The 27372-nt window shown below is 37.8% G+C and overlaps 1 protein-coding gene across 3 annotated transcripts in view; it reads right to left on the bottom strand.

Annotated features, from left to right (window-relative positions):
* The window catches only part of LOC139984679 (chromosome transmission fidelity protein 18 homolog), a 31091-nt gene extending 4130 nt beyond the window's left edge, over nucleotides 1-26961 (bottom strand). The window contains exons 1-20 of one of the 3 annotated variants that reach the window (XM_071998685.1): nucleotides 26431-26961; nucleotides 25504-25596; nucleotides 24549-24668; nucleotides 22208-22560; nucleotides 21707-21796; nucleotides 19750-19802; nucleotides 18687-18804; nucleotides 17394-17555; nucleotides 16883-17013; nucleotides 15800-15923; nucleotides 15018-15133; nucleotides 14258-14351; nucleotides 13785-13883; nucleotides 12521-12648; nucleotides 11748-11958; nucleotides 9432-9602; nucleotides 8123-8272; nucleotides 4805-4935; nucleotides 3592-3676; nucleotides 1807-1883 (exon numbers count right to left, since the gene is read on the bottom strand). In XM_071998685.1, coding sequence (XP_071854786.1) covers nucleotides 1807-1883; nucleotides 3592-3676; nucleotides 4805-4935; nucleotides 8123-8272; nucleotides 9432-9602; nucleotides 11748-11958; nucleotides 12521-12648; nucleotides 13785-13883; nucleotides 14258-14351; nucleotides 15018-15133; nucleotides 15800-15923; nucleotides 16883-17013; nucleotides 17394-17555; nucleotides 18687-18804; nucleotides 19750-19802; nucleotides 21707-21796; nucleotides 22208-22560; nucleotides 24549-24668; nucleotides 25504-25596; nucleotides 26431-26497 — 2573 coding nt within the window. In that variant the 5' untranslated portion in view covers nucleotides 26498-26961. The remainder of the gene's footprint in view (nucleotides 1-1806; nucleotides 1884-3591; nucleotides 3677-4804; nucleotides 4936-8122; nucleotides 8273-9431; nucleotides 9603-11747; nucleotides 11959-12520; nucleotides 12649-13784; nucleotides 13884-14257; nucleotides 14352-15017; nucleotides 15134-15799; nucleotides 15924-16882; nucleotides 17014-17393; nucleotides 17556-18686; nucleotides 18805-19749; nucleotides 19803-21706; nucleotides 21797-22207; nucleotides 22561-24548; nucleotides 24669-25503; nucleotides 25597-26430) is intronic. The other 2 variants (XM_071998687.1, XM_071998686.1) reach the window with 2 other exon arrangements.
* Nucleotides 26962-27372: the final 411 nt, after the last annotated feature.

Genomic DNA, 27372 nt, shown 5'->3' with positions numbered 1-27372 from the left:
CCACTGGCTATAATTCCTATTTTCCCCCTTTAAATCCTATTTTACCCACTCTCTCGAACAATACCACTGACCTACCCTATTAAACTTTCTCCCCTCTACCTGAGCAGACCTGAAGCACTCCTTGCCAAAATTTTGGCTGGCTGCCTACATACTGTACCTCAGGCTCAAAGACTTCTAAGAATCGGCAAGTGCTGATTGGCTATAGCGCTCTCATGTTTACAGTTCAACAGTTAATAACAACTCCCAGTCCTGCTTTAATTCCACTAACAGCCTCTGCAGAGCTTAACCACAAATGTAAACAAACACTGCAGAGACTGGGAGACAAATTAAAGGAGCTTTGGCAAAAGGTGAAGGCTCAGATTTTTTTAAACAATGAGGATTAATTGTAATTATCTAACTTTTGACCAAAAATTATTAGGCATCACCTTATTCATACACAATCCAACAATCATCAGTTCAACTTTGAATATGATCCATCAAAATCTTGAGGAGATTGAGATATTTGAAAATATTACAAAGAATGACCCCCGATAACCCTCTAAATGACATTTGACCTCACTTTTCCGAACACCCCTCGTAACTCTCATCCTGAGGAACGTTGTGACCAAGTTTCATTATAACTGGCCATACACTGTACGAACAGGAGCAATTTGAAAATATAGGGCGGCGGCCCGGGCCACAAAAGACCCCTAATTGATCTTTGATCTCAAATTCATGAACACCCTGAAGGTAAAACTTCCATAGTACTATCGTGACAAATCCTCAACATTGTACCATGGAATCTGTAGGAGAAGAAGCATTTTGCGTATTTCCACAAAATGGCCCATTACAGCCTACAGGTGACCTTTGACCCCAAATTTCGGACCATCTCTGATGGCCCTATACCCAATGGTCCTTGTGTCCAAGTTTCATGAAATTCCATCAAACACTGTGCGAGTGGGAGCGGTTTTACCAATTGTTGACGGATAGAGTGATAGAATGATAGAGTGATAGACGCCGCACTGTAACAATAGCTCACACCAGCATGCTGGTATGAGCTAAAAATGAATCACTTTTGTGGCCCATTAACTGATAATCCCCATTGCCAAATTAAAGTCACAATAACACAAAAACTGTCAGAGGAGTAGGCTTTGATATGAATTTCACATTTTGACCTCATGTGACCTCAGCTGACCAATGACGTCAAAAGTAAGACCTACATTTCATGACCACTCACTAACAGTACACTGTGACTAAGTTTGATAAATGTCAAACATTAACCCTTGGAGGAGGAGGCTTTTGCGTGATTTCACTGTTTGACCTCTCTTTGACCCCAAATGACCTTTGACCTCCTCTTTGCTAGCATGAGTATCAACCTGTTGCTATGCGCCATTACCTCACCAAGTTTGACAAGAAAGGATCAAACAGTGGCCTTTCAACAACTGTTGACAGACAGATGGACAGACAGACACATTGCCATGACAACAGCTCAACTAGTTGAGCTAATAATACAAAATGAAGAAAAGAAAACAACTAGCTACCAAGGCAAATCAGCTAAGAAGAGATTCTAGGATTCTTCGTTAGGTTTTGGAATATTTTGATACTCAACTTTCATTTTTTCAGACAAATCGATAATATTAATTGTAGCTACACCACTGTACAACCAGTTACCATGGCAACATTGCATACTAATCAATTTGTTAAGTTAATAAGAACTTCAAGTCATTTTCCTTTCTCTCAAGCTTTCCTCAAATATTCCTCAACATGTAATGGTTCACAAGAGATAAATAAATTCACATCAATATCATGACCACTTGCATTTCCTACCTTTTGTTGTCCGTTGCTAACGGCTTGGAATCGGCTGAGAAAGACCTCTCTTTTCGTTGCAATTTCTCTGTCTCTATCTAAGTAAATAAATTATAATAGCACTTTTCTTTGATTTAAAGCCAGTGATGACATGTATTTATTAAATAGTAATAATTCCACTGCTCATTAATTCAATTCAAAAAGTATCAAAACTCGACGAGTTGCAGTGGAAATGCCCGTCAAGTGACTTATCTCACTCATACAATTTTTAGACTTATATCAAAGTCAGAAGTCTAATGCGGTATAAAGAAGCTGATTGGTCAGCTAACAATGGTTGATGACCTGTGTTTATATCGCTTCTACTGGTGGTAGTTATACCATTATGGTAGATTGAGTTTAACACTATTAACCATTATCAGCTATTGCTTCTACTGATGACCCTGTTACAAAGAGTCATATGTGAAGGCACAGGGTGTATAGAGGGTTACTTCCTCCCAATATTGAAGAGAGAGGGGGGGGGGGGCGAGACAGGGCAGGAGGGTTTCTGCCACCTCATATTTTTAACTAGAGATACACTCTACAACAGTGCTTAATCATGGATCCTTTTGTTGTAGCAAAAGAAAGTGACATGCAACTAAATGACAGAAATTTTAGTTTGATGGCCTGACTGATAATATGTTGATTTTGCTCGAAATGTCATCAAAACATTGACAATTCTATTTGAAATCATGTGAACAATTTGACATTTCATATATTTTTAATACGCCTACTTTACAATGTTGTCCTCAGAAATTTTTTTGGAGGAAAAAGTCATAAGTTTGATGAAACATTGAATTATACAGTTTACAGAAAAGTAGATTTCCAACATTAAATAATCTCAATTGTCAATGTCCCATCTGATCGTATAGCATCTACAAAATTAAAGTTCTTCTTGTGAAGACCAGTGGTTTTCAGCCCCCTCCCCGGCCCCCCCCATTTACTTTTCGATAGCTTCCTACGCCACTAATAGTAGAGATGATACTGAAACATTAACAGCTTTTGATTCTAACGAAAGAAAAGTATGATGCGATAGTGTCACAAATCTAGAGTATCCAGCTATTACTTCCACCGATAGAGTTGTTAAACACAGTAGCCTTAACTCTTTGCCAAATACCATGATATTGTATTATTTGGCACTCCATAGTTACTTTGTATGATACTTGTGGCGTTCCCGGCTTTCCATACTTAGTGATTCTTCTATAGTTAACATACTGCCGGCCACCATTTTGCTCTCATGTACTTCTTTCTACAGTGGAACGTTTTAGTTGATTAAGAGCTCTATGAAGGTCAATAATAATGGTATTGTTATTCTAACAACAACCATTAGTAACCACAGCTTTCATTGACATTGCTCTAACATATAATTTTATCACCGACGACAAAGCCAAAGTTACATACTAGTGCTTCTGCTGACAAAGTTGAACCAACACCCTCAAGTTTGAAGCCTGGTATTGACAAATGAATGCTATTACAGACCTGAACAAAAAATGCTATGTCTGTATGTAATCTCAGTAGGAGGGGTAAGTAACAGACCACCACAGTGGTAGAACTTAGGGGCTATGTTGACCCTTTGATGCCAAACCTGTACCAAAGGCACTTGTAACTTCATATGAGGTCTAGTTCTTTTCTCACTCATTTATGTACAAAAATCTGTAAATGATATAAAAATTTGCTGTTGCTATGGAAACCTTAACGTATACATCTGTGCAGTGCTGACTGATGGAGAATCTGATTCTGTTATGGCAACTAAATACAAAGAAATCTAACCTCTCTTGCAATTAGCTGTTTAGTTCCATATGTCAGTTGTCGCGTGATCGGTGAATCGCTGAAGCGGGTTACATCGTCCAGGTTACTGTGAAATGGATCATTTAATTTAATTAGTTAATTTAAATACAGGGTTAAGCATTTTATCCTTGAAAGAAATATACAAGCACTTCAAGATCATAACAAAAAAACTCTTAACAACATATCTGTTCAAGGTGAGTTACGTAACAACATGTCACTGGTGCATCTAATTTCCTCTGGAAGGTCATTTCATCAGATTGCTAACTTCAAACTCGTAACATTACATCTTGTTCTGGGTAGGTTAAGTAACAACATGCCACTGGTGCATCTAATTTACTCTGGAAGTTCATTTCATGAGATTGCTAACTTCTAACTCGTAACATTACATCTTGTTCAAGGTGAGATACGTTACTAAATGCCGCTGGTGAAACTAATTAATAATCTGGAGGTCATTTCATCAGATTGCTAACTTCAAATTTGTAACATTACATTTTGTTCAAGGTGAGTTACCTAACAACATGCCACTGATGGAACTAGTTTACTCTGGAAGTTCATTTCATCAGATTGCTAACTTCAAACTGGTAACATTACTTCTTGTTCAAGGTGAGTTACATAGCAACATGCCACTGATGAAACTAATTATACTATGGAAGGTCATTTCATCAGATTGCTAACTTCAAACTCGTAACATTCCATCTTGTTCAATGTGAGTTACGTTACAACATGCCACTGGTGCAACTAGTTTACTATGGAAGGTCATTTCATCAGATTGCTAACTTCAAACTCGTAACATTACATCTTGTTCAAGGTGAGTTACATAACAACATGCCACTGGTGCAACTAATTTACTCTGGAAGGTCATTTCATCAGATTGCTAACTTCAAACTTGTAACATTACATCTTGTTCAAGGTGAGTTACGTTACAACATGCCACTGGTGCAACTAATTTACTCTGGAAGGTCATCAGATTGCTAACTTCAAACTCATAACATGCATCTCGTTCAAGGCGAATTATGTATTCACATACTATCCCAGTAAAAAGCTACACAAATTATTTCGTAACAACAACAGCTGGGAGACCCAAGATCTTTGTGAAATACCCCAAAACACTATTTTCCATGATCTATTACAAAGAAATCAACTCTCCCATTGGTTAATTAATTTACAAAATCGTTTATGCGTAAATATGACTCACGGATCCAAGACGTAATTGTACTGGCCTTCCTTGTTACGTTCCTGATGATAGGTAATGTTGTACGCGATCATGATGTTGACCAACTCCGAGAGCTGTCTCTTTTCATGCATGCTGTAGAGCTGGGTACTGACCTACACAGAAGAGGAAGAAACATTTGATGTTGTTATGTCAAACACTCATAGTGTCGTGAACCCTCATGTATATTTAATTTATGCAGATGTATGTAAACACTCTGTTAACTTTTCCCTTAAATGATTTCCAGGAATTGAACATATATAGAGTGTGATTGGTTGCTGCTGTCTTGTGACAGAAACATTAAGTTATGATTGGATGAAAGTATCATGTCTTTTACCTCGTGTATGGCAGTTTTGTAAGCCAATTCAGTCTTTCTGTTAACCTTTACCATGTAAGGTCTCCGTGTGTGAAAGGCACGTCAAACATATTAATATCACTGATTATATAGGTTTCAACATATCTAATCTAATCAATCCTGCAAACTAAATAGAACGAGTCATTATATCTCTCTGTTGGACTGGTAATTTGCGTTATTCGTGTCGTCCCTGCCACGCGACCATCAAAATTGGCCTTACCGTACCGGGACGAACGCGACAGATGTAAACAAACAGAAAAAATATGATAACAATATCCTAGATCTAATGAATGAGAGAAACGGAGAGAAAAGAACAGGTTTCATATTCTAGTGACATTCCTATGACATGACATGAGTTTCATACAAGTATGACAAATATTTATACAAATATGACAACTCCCAGACATTGTTTGTTTAATATAGCATATCTCCTTAAAGGCATTGAAGACTCGCCCCAAACTGCATGCCTCCCTCTGAGAAAGTTAACTATTCATTGCTTGCAAGTGCAGTTTTCTTCTTGTCGCTACGAAATGCAGACAGTAATGAAACGTGATACCTTGTTATCTTTTATCTAGTCCTTGTAGTGACATTGACATTGACATGACTTTCACTAACCCTAACTCTAGCAGCATAGCACTCTCACTCAATCTTAAGTGACTGCGTGCTCCAGTGACCAAGCTGAATAAGAAGCCCTGGAACTCTGTGTGCAAGTTCCTGGTACAACACGGGTTGTGCAACAACAGTATCATTGACTACCAGAGACTACATCAAGTAAGTGTTATAACCACAGCTCTGTTCTACAGTACAAACCTCAATTGAAGATTGTGACACAACCTCAATCTTCAACATGGTGGCAACGGTTAAAGAAAATCTTCAAAGCCAATAGGATTTCCAGTACCAGTCCACCCTTACATTTAATGGAGTGTCTAAATATTTTTGTGCATCAATTTTAAAATTCTAAGCAAGTGAAACCAGTGTGCACTTCTGTCAACGAGTGTGAGCAGAAGAGCATATCTGTTTTACCAATCTATCAGGACTTTGGAGTTTGTTTTGGATCTGTACTTTTTTTCAAAGAAGATTTTAAACATGACTGACAAAATGATCCCCATTATGGACTGGCACGCGCCAAACCTTGCAGAAGCATTCCGAATGTTCCGTCAAAGGACTCTTTTGTATTTCAAAGTGAAACATATACCCAAAGAGGATCAAGTGCCAACTATTTTGTTATCTGTAGGTGAAGAAGGCCTGCGGCGATACAATTGTTGGAAGCTTAGCAGCACAGAACAGGGTGACGTCGACACAATTTTGAACAAATTTGAGGAGCAATTAGAACCACAAGAAAACTTCAGAGTATGTCGCCTCAAACTATCAAAGACCATGCAGCGCCCAGATGAAAAACTGGATGATTTTGTTAATAGATGCCATCAAATTGCTGCAAAATGTGAGTTCACCAACAAAGAGCTGGAAGAACGCTTACTAGAACAAATTATAGCCAGCACACCTGTTCAAGATTATCAAAAGGAACTTCTAACAACAAAAAAAGATTACACACTTAATGAAGCTCTGCAGCTTGGAAGAACGTACGAGGCATCCCAAGCTCACATGCAGGCACTGAATGCTCTGTGTCATGATACAGCCACAGTTGGAATTGCTGCAATGAGGGAAAATACAAAGGGAGCATGCAAAAATTGTGGAGGCCAACACCAGTTTGGGAAACAACATTGTCCGGCTTCGAATGTAGTGTGCCACTCATGTAAGAAACTAGGACATTATGCAAGGGTCTGTTTAACCACAAAGTTCAAACAAATGAAAGACAGGAACCAGACAAAACAGTCCAGTTACCTCGGTGACAATGATAGGAGACAAGTTCATAATCTTGAGGAATCACCAGAATCTCATCAAGATGCACATTTGTTTTCACAGCTCAGTTTTGATGTTATTGATGCTGACCAGCGCAAGGAAGCTATTGCCCGTCTACAGATCAAGTTGAGTAACAGACCAGGCATTCACAACTTAAAGGCAAAAGTAGATACAATCAATCTTCAACAGTCCTGAGATGTCCATCGCTGGCTACGTACACTGTGTTTTGGGTATTGAACGTAGCTGTGTGTATTGACTGTACACAAGTGTCTAATTACCGATGGTAGCAAGCTGTGTGTATTTTCTGGGATCGATGGTGGTGTCTAACACTTCTGTTACACCTCATTCGAAACTAGGTCAGATTACCGGCATCAGATGTTTCTTTGTGCGCGAGTCTTCACTGCCTTAGCTGTTCAGGGAAATTGTTCATCACAAAGAAACATCCCTCATATGTTAGCTAAACGATGACGGTGGGTGTTTTGTCTCCTTTAAATAAGCTACATATATATAAGCTACATATATAGCAACATTAGCTACATAAGCTACATAGCTTAGCTACTGTATATGTAGCTTAGCTATAAGCTTAGCTATAAGCTACATATATATAAGCTAAACATATATAAGCTACAAATAAGCTACATATATATGCTACATAAGCTACATATATATAAGATACATATAAGCTATAAGCTTAGCTATAAGCTACATATAAGCTACATATATATAAGATACATATAAGCTATAAGCTTAGCTATAGCTTACCTATAAAGCTACATAAGCTACATATATAAGCTATATATAAGCTACATATATATAAGCTATGTATAAGCTACATATATATAAGCTACATAGCTTAGCTATAAGCTTAGCTATAGCTTAGCCATAGCTTAGCTATAGCTTAGCTATAAGCTACATATATATAAGTTATATATAAGCTACATATATATAAGTTATATATAAGCTACATATAAGTTAAGCTACATATATAGAAGCTATATATAAGCTACATATATATAAGCTACATATAAGCTACATATACATAAGCTAGAAATAAGCTACATATATATATATATTTATGATATACTTGCCGGTCTAAACTGTGGTGATATGATGATCTGCAGCAGGGGTATGACATCCTTGACAGCTAATCTAAGGTCAAGGGTCGCCTTAGATCTTGGGTTAGCCTGACTCAGCATACTGTTTATATGGTTGATGATCTTCTGTTGCTTTTGACGGCTCTGTGAAAACAAATCGACAAATTTCAGATTTAAAGTCTCAAATACCTGTTTGCTGATGAATTTCGGAAAACAAACTCCCGAAACAGATGTTTCTTATTCTAAATGCACTCTGACCAGGTGTGTTAAATTGAGAAAAGCTGTCAAAATCGAAAGATATAAATTTATATTCTGTTGCCCTTATTGCTCGAACAATTTACTGTACAATCTCTGCGACCGCCCATATCAGCATGTACATTACACAAATGTAACCTATATATACTAATACCATCCACTTTTTTTTATTTCACATAGGAAACATCTGGAAACATCTGTTCATTCATTGCAATGGAAGGAAATTACACAATTTTGCAAGCTATATCGGTAAGACCAAAATAAAGATACTATTCAAGAGAAGAAACCTAACACAGGCTAGCCATAAAAGTGAAAGTAGTCTTATGCCTAACGGTCGTAAACAAAACAGAGAGATTTGATTGGCCCATGATCTGTTGGGCGGCGCTTGCAAATTGTTGATTGAAGTTTGTAGATTCTAAAGACTTGTTAATAAATTTGGCAAATTTTATTCGTCTCAAAATATTTAACGACAGATAACTCATAAAAATATTGAATAATAATATGAAAACTGAGCTTTTAGGGCAGTAAGCTGGAAAGATTGAGACTATAATGTGAAAATCACAAATAAATAAACCAACTCACATACCAGAAAGAAAGAATTTTACAATAGTCAAACCTCAAAATAGGAGTTGTGAAATTGTCTATTGCAGTAGTAGTAGTACAACATCTGCAAGTATACAACTATATATGGTTTATATATGGTTTATATATTGGTTTATAAATGGTTTCTCAGTGAGAGAAATGATATGTAACTGAAGATATTGTCGGCTTTCTCATCTGATCGGCCAGTTTATAGGACAATTGTAATGCTAGTACCACTCCTAATATCTCTCTCTCCAGCTTCAAAGCGTTCGTACTGTGCGAATGAACACACTCCAAACCTTTACCTAACAGGCAGATGGGGGTGTTCAACTATTAAGCAGTGTGGAATATTTTCCTCTTTTTGTAAAAATTTACTCTTGCATCATCTGCAACCTGAATATCCCTAGTTCCATCCAGAATAACCTGTAGGGCATGGTTTCCCATTTTTTCTTTTTCTTTTACTCACCTCAAAGTCCGCGCTGGGGTATTTTATCTGAGGACGGGAGACTGATGCAAAGAGCATGTGAAACACCACCGGCGTGAACGGTAGATATCGGTTGAAAATATAATTCTGGCTTTTCAATATCCTGGTGTTCAATAAATCTGTGAATATTAGCCACTCAGAGGCAAGAGAAATCTGAAAGAAAAGAAAGAAAAAACCAGAATGCAAAATGCATTGAGGTTTCGATGACTTCAATGCACTAGACTTCTGCTTGTTAGTATAACCAGAACTAGCTGTTACAATAACACTATGGCATGCTAACACAGGTCAGTCTGTACGTGGTTATACACACCTCCATCAAAAACAGTAGGGTTCTTGTACTCAATGTTATGATTCCGCACACCAAGTATTACAAACCAAACCAAATCTCTAATAACTTCGCACATTAAGGTTGCAGAGGAGTCCACTTATGGACAATTTAGATTGGAATATGCCCACGAAACTTCAAAGAATCAACTTGAAAGAAGCTAATACAGGTCACTGGAGGTCAACCTGAGGTCAAAGGTCACCCAAATGCAGGTCTACTATTGTATTACAATAGCGTAACTCCCAACCTTTATGGACATTTGGTTCTCAAGTTATTGCAAAATACTAGTTTTTGACCCCTGATTGACCTTTGTTGACATTGAATCACATGACTGTTATGTTTTGAAACAATCCCTTACCCCATTCACAACTAGTCCCAAAATATCAACCTTGTGGACCCTGTCAATGGTAGTTTCACAAGTTATTGAGAAAAACTAGGCCAACATTACAGCCAACTCCATGAAGTGAAAGCAAATCTCAAGTTCACAGGTGTTTGACCTAGTTTCTCCTTGGCATTTGGCCAAGAAATGTTTTGAAATTCGTGGTACCTGTGCAACTTACATCCAACCAGAACTACCAATGATCTACAAATATTTTCTAGAGAAGGCATGCTTCGCCATTCAAGTGCACTATTCCATCGAAATCACATCAACTCTTTAGCAAAATATCCATACGGATGAGTGACAAGTGTTGCAGTAGCTCTAGCACTTTTATATATCTATGGTTTGCAAGCAAGCCTTGGAAGACACTGTAACACACACACATCTATGTAGCTATGTACAGAGCAATTCAGGACTTCTAGCGACACACTTAAGTCAATGGGGATATTGTCGCGAGTTCAGATTCAAGTCTACGGATGCCCGTAAGGTCATTTTCAATTGTCAATAGGCTCTCCTATTCTTATCAGGCGAATCGCCCATGTCATCTACTTCTAGGCTGAACGATGGGAGATACCGTATATTATGAAAAGGTTTTTACAAGTTGACCACTGGTGACCCTAAATGACCTTCGACATCCACCAAAAACGATAGGCTTTTTGTACTTAATGTGGTCAACCTACATACCAAAAATGAAATCAATCCAAGCTTTGCTTCTTGAGACATCATGTTTACAAGCTTTTCACTACTTGACCCCTGGTGACCCCAAGTGACCTTTGACCTACACCAAAAACAATAGGCTTTATGTACTAAATGTGGTACTTCTACAAACAAAATATGAGATCAGTCCAAGCTTTGTTCGTTGAGATATCATGTTTACAAGCTTTTCACTATTTGACCCCTGGTGACCTTAAATGACCTCTGACCTACACCAAAAACAATAGACTTCTTGTACTCAATAAGGTACTCCTATGTACCAAATATGAGAACTGTCCAAGCTTCCCTTCTTGAGATATCGTGTTTACAAGCTGGGCGTCACAAACGCACACACACACACACACACGCACACACACACCCGCGCATGATTGCAAAGGTTACGATTATCATCGAAACCATAAAGGGCATGAGATGTAGGGCCATAGAATTTTATGCTATTGTTCAACTTAGAATTCACTTACTGGTGACTCTAAGAAGCAAAACATGCTGACATCAAATCCTCCTCCCCCCCCTTAAAAAAATAATAAAAGGAACCCTGCAAGAAATTAAGAACTAAATAATACAAAAATCAGTAGATGTTACATTTGCAACCAATATTATTCCCCATTATCTATCGTTAGGTAATTGGTGCGTTAATATTACAACGGACGAAGGGTTGGTGAGCCTCTCTGGATTTCCTCGAGGACATATTAGTGAGTACAGAGAATTTCCAGCTGCTGTTTGGAACGACCCTCAGACAATGGAGAACTGCCCGATATGTAATAACTCCTGATACAGAAAGGGTTGCATATGATTAACTAAAAAAGATTAACAAAACTAACTTGATTATGCACAAGACAAACCATGAATTTACATTTAATGTGAACATGGTCGTGCTTACCGAATCTAAATGAGGGTCCTTAAATTTGACGTCGAGGTAATTTTCGTAGATTCCTTGGGTCAACTTCGAATATTCACCGCAGGTCATTGCCAGTGACAGTATCCTATGGAACCGGGATGTTTGAGAGGCTGGATTTATATTTGCCTGTTTCTCTTCCAGAGTCGGCGTTGCTTTCCCAGTCTCCAAGTCATGTGGGTTTGTATACTGTTTTCTTCAAAGGTAAACACAGAAAAATCTCTTTGTAACAAATTAAAAATACAATTGCATCATCCACACCAGGGGTTCCCTAACTGGGGTGCATGAACCCCCAGGGGTGCGTTTCTGAAAGTCAAAACTAAAGTACTTTGTGTTGAACTAAAATCTTATAGTTTATATAATTTAGTAATGTACTCTTTTCGCGTTCCATACGCATGTTGCCATATTAGTACCGTGCATGTGATAAAAAAAACAGGAGCATCCGTCTCATCGTGTGTGATGGGTGTTCGATGTGTAATACAATTCGTGATCTGATCTTGAAGTTTCCAAATAAATATTTGTTCATCTCTTTTTTGTTTTCATTACAATACTTAAACTTGATCTTTTACGAAGCACTGTTATGTGTATTATAGTATAATAATGACTCAGATCGTGTCTCGAAATGTTGGGGGTTCGTGGACAACTCTGACATCCACAGGGGATTCGTGGGGGGATAAAGTTAGGGAAACCAATCATCAAGGTAAGAACAAATTTACAGGCAGCCCTTCCTCTCTTCCTAAAAGGAATTATTTGTTTACCTCTTTGGTCTAGGAAGTTGAAATATCTCCTGCCACGTAGCAAAAAGTCCTTTGTTCTGATCCTTCTGTCCAACACTGACCGAGTGTATCATTGAAAGATTCACCGATCTGCCTTGACGATGAAGAAACTGAAGAAAAACCAGAATGCAAAATTCATTATGGTTTTGATGATGTAACATGAGCAGTTTTCTTCTTGAATCTGATGTAATGTATAGTGAGGGTGTACATGTTTACAAGGGTTTCAAAATTTGACCTCTGATGACCCCAAATGACCACCACCAAATACAATAGGCTTCTTTAACTCAATATGGTACTTCTTCACACTACATTAGAGCCAAGCTTCCAGTAATGTGATTACAAGGTTGTCACAATTTGACCCTGGTGAACCCAAATGACCTTTACCCTCCACCAAAAACAGTAGGCTTCTTTTACACAATGTGGTACTTCTACACACTAAATATGAGGTCTGCCCATGCTTCCCATCTTGAGATATGGTGTCTACAAGCTGGGCGTCACAAACGCACAAACACCCACACACACACACACATACGCCATCATAAATGCATAGGTTACGATTTATCATCGAAACCAGAAACAAAAAACGTGAAAAAAACAAAAGAAATGAAGAAAACAACAACATTATCGCTTTGAGTGACTTTTGAATATGCATACTAAGTAAAAATGCATTATCAGCAATGGTGACAATTTTCCCAGTCCCATGTTGCCAATCTACACATTTTTCTTATGGTAATAATAATAAGAATTGTGGGTAATAATACATGTTGCCAGATGCCTGTTTTTAGATCGACGTATATATGAGAATAGAGCTTTTCTTTTAATGAGTTTAACACAAGCTATATCGATCTTTGTTCACATAATCCCTGCGAGAGTCACAGCTGCATAAAAGAATATTGATTGAGTGTTAGCTCAGTAGTTAACGCCGGTGCCTTCCAATCATGAGGTCCCGATTCGAGTCACTCCAAGATTAAATTATGTTGTCCAGTTACAGAGTTGTTGACAATTGACAATTCATAATCATGGACGTTAAATATGAATCTAAGAGACTGACTTTGGTCAGCTTGCGGCTTTGATAAGCCAATGATGGCTTCTGCGCGAATTCCTGCTTGCAGGAGGATACATACATTAATGAATGAAAGACTGAATGTTACAAGCTGATGTGAGTCAAACCAGTCTGCAGGACACTCAACACATGCTTGACTTACATTAACTCCATAATTCTACAAGCAATATTGTTCAGACAAACCTGCAAGGTATTCAAACAGGATCTGATATCGTTCTCAGCTTTAGAAGCTAGAGCAATGAGCGAAGTCATGTCTGTCTTCAGATTATTTTCACGGGAAATCTTTGAATGGAAAAAAAAACAGAAATCGACGGTTAGTGCAGGAAGCGTTGCTAAGGAAAGCTTGGTCCATATCAGGTCATAATGAAACCATCAAAAGTATGAATGGAGCATTGGCTATTTATGAACTGCATATCCATCTCCAAAATCCAGAAGGCAGCAAATAAAGATATGCCTGTATACTAGATCAATAACAAGTGGCTCAATGTCGTGTTTTGACTTGCTTAAGTCTCCAGCCTGTGAATTTATATCGAGATGTTTCCTAGCTGTTCTGAAAGGCTGTTTAGCACAATTATCTCTATCACATAGGCATATTATCATGGTTGGATACTTGTTAGACTTCTTTAACAGATGGAAACGAGCAGATGAAGTCAAACCTGTTGCATTCTTGAAGCCAACCGGGCAGAAAGGGTAGGTGGAAAATGAGATACATAGGCAATCTGACGCAATGGTCGCAGAGCAGGAACATATCTGGAGAGATCAAAGACACACCCATTCAATTACCGTTATATCATTTGTGACGACAAAGTATCAACAAGAATGGTGACATCAAGAATCACTCAATAAAACAACAAACTTTCTTTCTTTTCTCCATCCCTTGTCTACTAATCCCCTCACATCTATCTCTTTGTGTTCACCATGCTCATTAACCTGTCTGTATTCTGTGCGTGCTTTTGTCCCCTCTGTGACTGTTACTTGTCAGTTAGCCTTTGAAGAAGATCCTACTAGGATCGAAACGTCAGGTCAACTTATTTTTACACAATAAAACAAGTTAACACAGTGAAATAACAAGAGCTGAATATAACAAGTTATTTTAGTGTCACAAGAATTGTGTGAAATGACAAGATAACTACAGCATATAATTTTTTTTTTAAAAAAATAGCATATATTACATGCCAAATCACCAAGTGTTGCCCAGGTGACCGATCCCGATTTTGCCGAAAAGTCCACCAGATTTTTCCATTATTGGAAGACGAAATTGCAGAAAAGTTTTAGCTTTTTTACCTATTGATGTCCAGAAGTTATGTCCCTCTGAAAATTCTTGCACAATACTATATATTTCACTGAAAATGTTGCCAGATTGATTTTTGCACATTTTTGTAGGCTGACATCATACAAACAACATTTAAAACTTACAGGTCATTACAGATGCAAATAACTGGACGTTGAAGCAACTGCAGTTTCTTCTTCTTCTGTCCCGATCCTTTGGCTTCTCCCCTTCTTGCTAAAGTCACGAGGTAATTTATCGTTGGCTGAGGAGAATCATAAAGGAAGAGAGAATTAATGAATGAGAGAAATACACACAAATCGTTTATAGGCAATTATCTGACAGATAATGGAAAAAAGAAAATTCAAAAACTATTTGAAAAATAGGTATCTGGTAAATTTATGATTTTTAAGGTATGCTTTGCATGGATTTGTTTTGTTTTCAAGGTTTTATATTGTAAGAATGTATCACAAATTATGTAACAATCAGAAGTCATCGATACCACTGATGTACAGATACAGTATGACTACAGCCCGAAAAATGTGGACGACTTAAATATTTTAACAAGTTTTTATCCAATTATCTCTTTGACACTGACCAAAGACAATTATGGTTCAGTTGATATCCTCTTTTGTTGTAGTTGTTGCTCAGTTCTGACAACAAAAAATGTGCTTCATAAAGTGTCAGATGAGATGAACAGTCATGTCCCACAGACCAACATGACCTACTGCTAGGATTAAAGATTACCACCCCCCCCTCCCCCTCCCCCCATGGGCATAAAATGACCAACAAGGAAAAGAAATGAATACCATTAATTTGGGGTTAAAACTAGAACTTTGTGCTCGGTGGGCAGCAGAGAATATACAAGAAATATTTAAAAAAAAAAAAATGAATAAATAAATAAATAAATAAATAAAAAATGCAGACTCACAACTGGAGCTCCGTCGATCTCATCAACTATCAGGCAGTTTGGTTTCTGTTCCTTCGTGAGTACTGACTTCATCTGAGTGGCAGATTCTAGTCGGTTGCGGAACACATCCAAACTACGGTCATCGCTGCAAGAGCAAGGCGAGAAAGTCAGATCGTTACATGTCTACTTGAAAAGTGACACAACAAATTAGTCTATTAAGTCTAGAGTGTTTAATTGGTAAGATAAAGTTAAATATTGTCAATGATGAAATAACCAAGTCAGTGATTTCTTGGCCTGTGACACACTTATTCTTATGAGGTGCAAAGCTGGATGACAGGGGGAAGGTAATGGCATGAATTTTTTTTTCTTCTGAAACAGCAGTTTTTCCACAGCTGGTAAGGGGGGGGGGGTGCTGAGGAAGAGGGGTGTGCACTAAAGGGTTGTTTTCCCAGTTGCTACAGGGTGTGAGTGGTGGAAAGTTTTATGAAACGAAATAAAATAAGTAATATAAATACCAGAATAGACCTGTATTAATGTCATCGATGTAGACTTTTAACATTATAACTGTTCTAAAACAATACGAAGTGCAGTAATTAACTGTTTAACACAGAGATTAATTAACAAGAGATGACATACCAGAACATATATACAAAAAGTAGCAAAGAAATACTATATAACAATTATATAAGCACAAATGACCTCAGTCAAGAGTAGGATTCTGAGTTGGCTGCAGCATCATGCAGCTAGGCTGCATAGGCATTTGCATAGGCTGCATCAGAGTCTGCATAGGATGCAATCTTCTGTGCAGTTTACATTTTCATACAATAGGCATTGTAGTTTCACACAATAGATACCTATTGTTTGATATTGATGCAGCCTGGCTGCAGCCACATTTTGCAGCTGTTGCAGCTTTACTTTGTGACAAAGTGCCTCATAGGATCAATGTTTATCAAACACGAGAGCAAATAGAACTTTAACAAAAACAATAAAGGTATTAAAAATGAATGCTCAACGGACCGATACCGTCAATTTCATCAACAGGAGAAAAAAAGGTAGGCATGCTGTAAGTTAACGCTAAGAAAAGCTGAGTCATGCGTACTGCACCTTGCGTTTATTTCCACCGGATGGTAACCGGCGTGATGAGCTATAACATGTGCTAGGGTGGTCTTCCCAAGACCAGGCGGTCCACAAAGAAGGGCCACAGGGTGTATGGGTCTTTTATGCTCATCAAGTTCCTGAAAGTATCAAAACAACAACACTTTCACCACATCATAGAAATACAAACAAATATCCAAAATAACTCATCTGAAAATATATATCGAGATTCTAATCAGCCTAAACTTATTTATAAATAGGGGGGAGTTCAATTCCCTCATAATCAATGTTTGCCTGGTAAATAGGTGACGGGAAGGAAATGTTTTCACACTTTTAAATTGCTTAAAATGAGACTTTTTGGCAGAATTTTTAGTTTGAACATGACATAGTCCAAGATAATAGGGCATACACTGCCGTGGTCAGTGATACTCATAATGAATCCGCTCGTCGTGGTCGTTAAGAACGATGAAAAATTGACCTTTAATATCATTTTTCTTTTTGTTTGTTGTTTACTACTCACCTCACTCAAATCACTCGTTGGGAATTTCTTGAAGTTTGGGTTGAAATTCTTGTTTGCTTGTTTCTTGATCTCCTGTGATTTGCTACTTTTGGCCTTCTTCTCTTTCCCAAAGACCACTTTATCCCACATTTTCAACCAAAAGAGAATGTTCCTGTTTATGCCCTGAATGAGAGGGGGGGTGGAAAAAAATCAACAACAATTAGTGATGCTGTCACACTTATCAAGCCAAAATTTTTGTAAATATGTCAGAAATTTTTTAATTCGTTTGTTGAAGTTCATCGGTAGTGGGGTCGTAATCACATGCTTCAAATGTTAGCGATGCCAAAACTTGCTAGACATTTTTAAAAGTACTACTTTCAGAGTGGTAGTAAAATGCTGGCTGAAATATGAAAATGGGTTAACATTATGTGAAATTGCTAGCATATTTGGGGCAAAACTGTAGTCCATTAAAATCTTACGTATTGAGAACTCCCTAAATGGACGCTCTTAACATCTCAAAGTGAATCTTTTGTGTATGGTTTTGCGTGTTTAGTTAAATTTTCATAAAAGCACTCAGGTGGCATACTTCTATTAGCGTCTATGTCAATCCGCGGCAAGTGTTCTCCTTCAGGAAAAGTGCAAATTAGGAGCAGGAGAACAACTCTCTTGCTATGTTATCAATTAGGATGAGCTTTTTTGTGGCTTGGATGTTAAAGAACATGAATGGAAGCACATATGGTTAAAAAATTGGGTAAAATTGAGGCAATTTTAGACCAGTTTAGCCCTTCCTAGGAGCAGCGGACAAAGATTGTTTACGGCCGAGTTACAAGTGACGAAAAGTTCTGGCTCTCGTAGCAAAAAATTTCCCCGGTCATGGTACGGAAAATTGATGGTGCCATGAAAGGCCAACTTGTCAGCAATCCAGTGATGGGTAGCATTTAGCAAGTGAAAACTTCTATCTAGACTTAGAGAAGGCATTACATTTGTGATTTAGTGTGTAGTCAATGGGGCTTTTAATGGGCGTATGCTACCCTCAATCATGGTCGTGAGGCACTGCGTCAAAACCATCCCCCCAAACCGCCCCTCCCCCAATGATGCAGCTCGGAGGAAGCTACATCAAGCAATAGAGATCTTGGCCGTTCCTGCAGTACAAGTGGTGCAAAAACTGCATCCTGGCCGCTGCATCCGGGCCGCAGCATCCTACAGCTCTCTCAGCCATCCTACGTTTGATTAAACCTATGCCTCAGAGATCAAACAGATGAATATGTGACTCTTGCTCTAAGTTTTCAGGCTTCCAGCCGAGGTATAACTTACATCGTCACTGAGGAGATCCGTGAAAAGCCGAGGAGCGTAACGATCCACCCACAAGTTGCTTTCGTTCTGTTCTCCTGGACTCATTCCGTCTGCTTCTTCAGCCACGGCTGCTTTTCTACTGAAAAGTTGAAGAAGAAAAAAGAAGAAGTCAGTATGGATATTAGTTTATAGCTATTGATATTCCAGTAACTAAACGTAAAACATTTAAAGATAGATCATTTCAAGTTGCAGCCCTGATTAGTTGGAATAGCTTACCTGATGTTCTTTGAAATATTCATAGTTTTGGACGATTCAAGCATGATATAAAAACTCATCTCTTTAAGAAAGCATTTATCTAGACATTTCCTGACTGTGTGAACTTTTCGGACTGTAGGTACTTAATATTATTATTTTTTTGTTTTGTACAGCGCTTCTGAATGCACTTTGTCTTTGTAGATATCGTGCGTTTTATAAGTGAATAAAACATAAACATACAGCTACATTTTGGCATTCTCACCAGAACAAATCATTTTAATAAACATAATCTCAATATTAAACCCTGCATGTAAATCAACAGATCTGACCATCTTGAGATTTCACAACTATTAAAAGCAGTTGACACAGACCTCTCAGGGCAAGAAAGAAAATTCTGTATTCTATGATCAGAATGCCTTGAACCAGTTTTTGTGATTCCTTCCCTTATTTCACATGGAACCATTTAACGACATAAAAACTGCACACAAGGTCCTTAAAATCAATAGCGTGCAACTGCATACTAAATAGTTCATTCACAATGTATTTTTTAGTTAATATCTTGTACACAAGCCTAGGCTCCACACTCACTCACACACACACATCATAGAGACCTTTTGCCAGCAAGTAATAACAGCATAAATGATTTTGTTTGCCATTTGAAAACCTTTCAAAGTTTAAGAGCTCTCTTTTCACATGAAATCAAGACCATAATGTGGACAAATGTTTGTTTTTTAATAAACACGCCAAGATAAGTACCCGGAATTCAAGCTTAGAACAACAAATATCAACAACCAGTGTCTTGGATAGGTCTCAAAAAACTCTATTTTACCTTGTGAGTGACTCTGTGAGTTCTCTTGATTCTAAGATCAACTTTCTATGTCTCTGAAATAAAGATACAAAATAAGAAAGGGAAATAAATAAAATGAAACATTAAGTAATATAACACTCATTAAGTTAATAAAATTTTATCAATGCCTTGAGGACACCGTAGCAGTTAAACAGTTCAATTTTGTGACCATTACTTGGTATCGTTAGATATCTAATTGCAATTCAACGTAACCTTTCACATTCCTCCTGCCTGCAAGACATCCCAAAATTGCAAAGACTGCTGAATTATAAATTCTGTAGAGCAAGTTGACTTTTCTCTGGAATGTCTACTTCTAGCAAGTACCATCCCCCAGTTAGGTCGACGACTTATATGGAAGGCCTTGCTAACAACCATGGAGAGCCAATGGTGCCTAAAACTTTGTCCCATTCCCAAACAGACATGCTGGGGTAGAGGGAAAGGGGGAGTGCAAAAACTTCCACAGCCTATCATAGTTTTTTTCTTCTGGTGAAACTCAGCAATTTGAAATTTGATATTCTATGAAGAAAACAAAAGTTTTGCAATTTGTTTTCATAACTTTCCGTTCTTTTTGCCCTGTTGTTTATTTCAAGATACGGTAGTGCTTCTGAATCACGAACACTTAAAATGGCTGAACAGCTCAGTGATAAGAGAACAGCAATTGTAAAATCTGGGATTCACTGGTTCGAATCCCGTTCCAGCCAAAAACAATTGTAGCTCCTTTCAAAGTTAGCTTATAATTTCTCAGATAGGTTTCCATTTTGTGGTAATTTATAAAAACCCAGAGAGGTCAACTTGAGGAACCACCACCAGCCCCCCCTCCCAATTTTTAATAATAATAATCATAATAAATGAGACTTATATAGCGCCAAATCAGTAGACAAAAGTCACTGCTCAAGGCGTTTTAGAAAGAAAGTAAATTAATTTACAAAAGAACAAGTGAAAAAATGGGTCTTAAGTAGACTTTTGAATGTAGAAAGTTTATGGCATGTTTGAATGTGAATTGGTAACTTGTTCCAGACTTCCAGAGATATTCGTGTATATTCGTGTAACCATAGTTCTTCAAGCGTGGTTTAGGAATGTCAGTTAAATACAGTTTGTTGGAAGAACGAAGCTTGCAAGTTGGAATATATGGCAAGAGAAGTTGTGACAGGTACACAGGCCGTTCCAGATGACGAGCACAAAGGTGAGAAGTAGTTTATAATGAATTCTGTAGCTGATAGGGAGCCAATGAAGTTCCTTCAGAAGTGGAGAGGTTCGGCATTTTGTTCCCTTCCTTTTCACAATACTTGCAGCGGTGTTTTGGATCTTTTGAAGTTTCTTTTTTTTTATAAATCTTTCATAAAACTCTGACAGAAGCTTCTGTTGTGTCATCTTCCAGGCAGACCATCTTTATCATAACTCAAAAGAGATTTTTTAGTCAAGGGCAGGCTTGATCCGACAATTTTTGTTTGTACTGGTTGTGGAAGGGGGATAAGAGGCTATGTTGTCCATGGGAGGTGTCTAAATGGATGGGTGACCCCTTCCCTTTTGCTAAATGGAGGAAGGGTGCTCAGATGATTAAATGGTGCAATGTTTTGCAACTTTTGAACAATGCAGAAGTATTTTAGACTTTTTAGGTTGTAAAACACAAATACATGTTATGTACTTATTTAGAGTGCTCTGGAATAATTTGTTATATTCTATCTGCCAATGAGGGGAGGGGTGGGGGAGAGGAGGGTCACAGAAGTATACATCCCGGCTTGCAGTCATGGGACAAGCTGACTCATTTCGTCTGGCAATTGGCAAAGCATTATACCAACTTCAAGTATCATGAACTGGATGCACAAGTTCCAGGTTTGTTCTGGCTCAGCTTGGTTCTTAAAAATATAAAAATGTAGTAATGACCAAATTATTTATTATTACATTTCTACTAATTATGTTTTTTCTTGGAGATAAATACCTCTTCCTCTATTTGTTGACGAAGTTGATGGATAGACATCCGGAGGAGTGTCACTTTTCCAGCACTAGGGTCAAAGGTCATTGTGCCATTCTGTAAGAGAAATATTTGCAAAGATCAGATCATGACTGGTACCAAAATGACATTGTTAGGTATAATACAATATGATATGACATTGTTAGGTATAATACAATACGATATGACCATGGAGTTAGAAGAGTCTCTTCTAACTCCATGATATGACATTGTTAGGTATAATACAATATGATATGACATTGTTAGGTACAATACAATACAATATGACATTGTTAGGTTAATACAATACCATATGGTCACGGTGTGGTAGAATTACAGTGTTGTGTACCACACAAGACTTTATTTTCACACTTTACAACACCCCTAAAGTTTCTGTGGGAGTGTGATTCTTAGCACACCTGGAATTTCTTTAAAGGACCAAGTCCATGGCAGACTATGAAATTGTAAAAGGTCGCCTTTTGGACAAACCTTAGAAACAGTCTTCTCCAAAACCTCTTCCTGTTTCCTCAAGAAGACTCTTTTGCCGTTGCTTCCCGTCACTGTGATCGACAATCCTTCCGGTTCGCGATTCAAGACGCACGACTCTCTCTTTGCAGGGGACGGTGTTTTGTCTGTGGTTTCCTTGTAACTTGTTGACTGAGACCATGTGTCCTTTTGAACTCTTCTAATTTCTGTCAACTCTTTCTGCATCTTTATCCTCGCCAGGGTTTCCAGTTCCTTCTCCGGGGATGGGGGAGGTGTTATCTCAAAGTCCTGCTCGTCTCCGGCCTCGGGAAGCTTACCATCTTTGTCGTGTCTCATCTTCTTACAGACAGGAGATTCTGGATATGAAAAAAAGGGCACACATACACACACAATGTCTTCAGCAGGAAATGTTATTTACTTACTCTATAAAGCTCCTTTTGAAAAAGGATATTAATTATTGCTGATTGAAGTTAATTGCCTAATAGCCCCAAAAAAAAGCTAGACTTTTTTTGTGGTCAAAACCACATCTTTATAGCATGTTCTTTGACGTACTGTAGATATTAACTTTTCAAAATTTTGGTGATATTTTTGTGATTGTATCTGGCAACGGCAGAGTGAATGAATTTGGTCATCACAGAAAATTCAGCTGACAGAGTAATTCGTTTTTCGTTTAATATACAGTGAGACATCACAATTGTGGAGTGTTAGCTCAGTGGTTAACGCAGGTGCCTTCCAATCATAAGGTCCCTGGTTTGAGTCACTCCAAGATTAATGTATGTCGTCCAGTTACAGAGTTGTTGACAATTGACAATTCATAATCATGGACGTTAAATATGAATGTAAGAGACTGACTTCGGTCAGCTTGCGGCTTTGATAAGCCAATGAGGCTTCTTCGCGAGTTCCTGCTTGCAGGAGGATCTAAAATACATACATATAATATAATATTTAGCTGACTATTTGACAGCTCTAGGGAAATAGAATTTACAAGACAAAATTGAATTTTGATGAAATTACTAAAATAACAGGGATTGTTAACAGAGCTCCATAAAGCAAACATTCTGTGATATGACATGAATGTATCAGTAAGAAGATGACACTGGGAAAGTCAAGCATTTGAAAAACAAAGATGTTCAACATGATGACATCACAGACCCACCCCCCCCCCCCTCCTACTGCAGTCAACTCCCAGTCAAAAGACTGGTCCTTGCTGGATTATCGCTCATTGTAATTTTCTTGTGGCGGAATTTCACCGTTCCTTACGTTTGAATTCAACAATGACTTTTAGAAGTTAATAATAAATCGACAGTAAATCACTGGTACTTTTTAACCATTAATTTCGTTAGGCAACCTTTTCTCCCATCCTAGCTTTACCCTCTATGCTACCACGAGTCGCACGCACTCATCCTGTTATATTTAAAATATTGCTTTAGAGCAGAGTTAAATCTGCATTCTGTATTGGGTTTGGGATATTCTGAGCTAGACGCCGAGAAAATTCTGACTGAGCCAAATATATATTAGAGCCGTGGTCGAGTGGATAACAGTGTTAGAAGCAATGAAACCTAGCATCCCTACAGGCGATACAGGCGTTCTTTCTTGCCAAGGGCTATCTTCAATCTTGCCAATGAATTCTGTAGGAAATAGGCCAGTTTAATGTGTGAGAACATGGGCGTAGTAGTCTTAATTTTTCGTTTTAGGAATCAGCTATTTATGTATTTTCGATGTATTTATGATTGTTTTGTCTGTTTTACTGAGATGGAGTAAATGCCAATTCCTTTTATGGTCGATAAAGATTCTTATATCTTTATAGCATATTCATTTTTGCTTTGCTATTTCCTTTTGGTATTTTTCTTCTGCTTTTTCGTCAATTGTTATATCAGACCAGATGCAAAACTAGATCAAACCTGGCTGAAATCTAGGACATGATGAACAATTCAACCCTAACAGAATCTTCAGAGGTTGATGAATATCCCGCTAGACTTGAAATGTCAGCCACTCAGACTGTCCCAAAGCTTTACTATCAGGGAATGCGGTATAGGCTCCAGTTTGCGTATGCTACAGTGTGTTAGGATAACAGTTTTTGTTCACGAGGTAAAAAAAGAAATCACGGTTATTGCGTGAATTCGCAGACAAAGCCTATACTAGTTGTCAACAAACAGCCATTGCGCTGGTCTAGTTAAATTGCATTTTGAAGAGTTTGACATTTGACCCTGTAACCTCATTAACATTCGTTATTAAAAAACAAAAAATTTTGACCAGTATCTGTAAACAACTTTTAACATGAGAAGAAGAAACAGCTAGTTCGGCTCTAGAGGAAACAAAAAGTGAAAATAAAATTGACCGTAACTGTGAACAGCTGGCTGAAGATCTATCACAAGTTCGTCCTCACTGTCTGATGAGAGAGGTCCAAACATTTCCTCGATCCCCCTCTTTCTTGATGAGCCATTCAAAACCGGCTGAGCTTCTAGAATGAACAAAGAGAGAAAATCGAGAGGAAAGTCTGAAGAAACACTTCTCCAGCATTGGTTTGCCTGCTGCAGCCTCTTAACTTGTTTATTTATATACTCTTTACATACCACGATTACAGCAAAATGTTTTACTCACAATATTACAAAGTTACTACTATTAATACATGAGACACATTTATGAAAACCAGTATAAATAGCAAATTATATATTCATAATTTAAGGAGTTCAAAGAAATGTCAAATATCAAAGACGAAAAAACAGAATGTCATAAAACAGTTGAGATATTTACCTCTGTATAAATAGTAAAAGTAAAGATTCTTTAAAGGTTACCACGTAAAATGAATAAACAGTGACTGAAAATTATATTAAAGGGTCTTATTGATCGGACTGCATGAATATTGCAGCACATTAAATGAAGGAATTCCCTGTACATGACTGAATTGGCTTGTTTGTATGGAAGGCAACTCTTAAACTTAAAAATGATGTTTGGTTTTAAAATTTACAATACTTTTTTCATGACAGAAATGTTCCTGTAGAGATTAACTATGAAAGTTTACAAAGGCATTCTATGTGAATTTTCATTCGAAGGTAAGATTGGATAAAATTCTAGACGGGCAGAAAAAGCCAAGAAACTGGAGGTATATTTCATTTTAGTGTAACTTAATGTTGGTTTTTTTTTTGGTGTGTAACTATCTTTTGAGAGTCACTGAATTTTATAATGAATAACTGAATAGCAGAAATGTCATTTTGTCATTATAAAGATTGTTCATTTTCAAGTTTGTCTAATGATGGGAGAGGGGTGGAGGTGGTGGGGGGGGGGATTGGTTGTCTCACCCTTGCTGGACTTCTTCTGAGACGGATCAGGAGGGTGAACATCTCGGGAACTTTCCTTTCTGATCTCTGGCTTGGAAATGTCACTGACATTGTCTGATGACAAAAAAGAAAAGACAACATCTTGCGGATAGCAAAAACTGAAGAAACATTTCATCCTTACTGGTTGTTTCTCAAGCTTTATTTCTTTTACATACATAAGAAATGATGTGTTTTAATAGAGAGATTACTGGACATATTTTGCTTATTGCCATAGTTTACACATACAACAGCTGTCTGAAACTTTCAAATTTTGTCAGGTACAAGATAAACCATAATCCTAGACTAACCAACCCTTTCCAATTCTAGCAACCAGACTTTCAAAAATTAAATAGCAGATTTGTCATAATTTATGAATAACCGCCTTGGCATACAAGTACGTATCGGTGCAGTCAGAACACATGATTTTGTCCAAGCTATCTGCTTTATGGGCCAAACGATCAGGATACCAATCACAAACATTACATATTGGCCTTTGGCCCATATTACTTACTAGTTGTCCAGGCACAATTTTGTTCTTATGTTATCTAAGTTAGTTGTTAGACATTATTTATAGCAAGTATAACCTGATGAGGCCTTGGCTAGCCCAACTAACAAACAGTATATAGCCTAATATTGATAATATTAATACTAGTAGTAGTACACAAGTTCATTTACCTTAAATGTAACTTCTACTAGTAGTAGGCCTAGGCAACCCTCACTTTACTTGAACTTGAAGGGTAAGGGTAAGTTGTCATGGAACTTGATAGACTGACTGACCTGTCCAAAAGGCATTGCTTCCAATGTGTGAAACAATAGTACTAGATAATAATTTATAACTTAAGTTAGACTAGCCCTAGCCAAGGCTAATCATCAAGCATCTGTTTCGAAAATGAACTTAGGCTAGCCTACCTTCCAAATCTCGCAAGACCTCCAACTCATCAGCATACATGTCATCAAACGGGTCGTCTGTATCCATGGCGAAGAATACTGAGTGAACTTTTTGAACGGGAGTGTTTCGCTCTGATTCTGCACGTACAGTAGTGTCGTGCTATTATATGAAGGCAAAATTATATTCGAAGATCCCAACTTGCACAACAGAGAGCATGGCCTAGCCAAGTCTAGTAGTACTAGTAGTAGGCCTAGTACTTAGTACTAATATAGTTCTTGCAGGATACTGTAGGCCTCTACGTCGCTACACTGAATAAGACATGGATTAGGCTACGTGAGGCGTATTGATTGGATTGGTTTTCAAGTTCCACTATAAAAACTCCTCATATAACTTGAACTTAAAGCAAGGACCATTCCACCACCAGATAATTAACTTTCTTTTTCACCCTGCATAACCGGACTAACGTTAGGCATTTCGCAATTACTTTTTATTCAATCAAATCTAATACCAATTTCCCGCGCTTCGCCAGTTGCGCGAGACTTTGTTTAATGACGTCAGAGACTCACTGCGCTACTACAGAACACAATCGACTAAATCATAGATGTGGCGATGTCGTCTACAACAATTAAATGCATTGAAGACTCGCCCCAAACCGCGTGCGGTCATCTGAAAAAGTTAACTTTCTGTTGCTTGTAAGTGACGTTTTGTTTTTGTCGCTACAAAATGCAGACAATAATGAAACGTGATACCTTATTAACTTTAGCTGAACCTGAGATGTCCATCGCTGTATCGTTTATACACTGTGCTTTGGGTATTGACCGCAGCTGTATGTACTGACTGTACACTACTGTCGCATTACCGACGGTAGCAAACTGTGTGTGTATTTTCTGGGATCGATGCGGTGGTATCTAACACTTCTGTTACACCTAAGTCAGAATAACCAGCATTAGACATTTCTTTTA

This window comes from Apostichopus japonicus, chromosome 17 (assembly GCF_037975245.1).
Source record: "Apostichopus japonicus isolate 1M-3 chromosome 17, ASM3797524v1, whole genome shotgun sequence".
Classification (NCBI taxonomy): Eukaryota; Metazoa; Echinodermata; class Holothuroidea; order Aspidochirotida; family Stichopodidae; genus Apostichopus; species Apostichopus japonicus.
The sequence above is the reverse complement of the archived record's forward strand: the minus strand, read 5'-3'. Positions and strand labels throughout refer to the sequence as shown.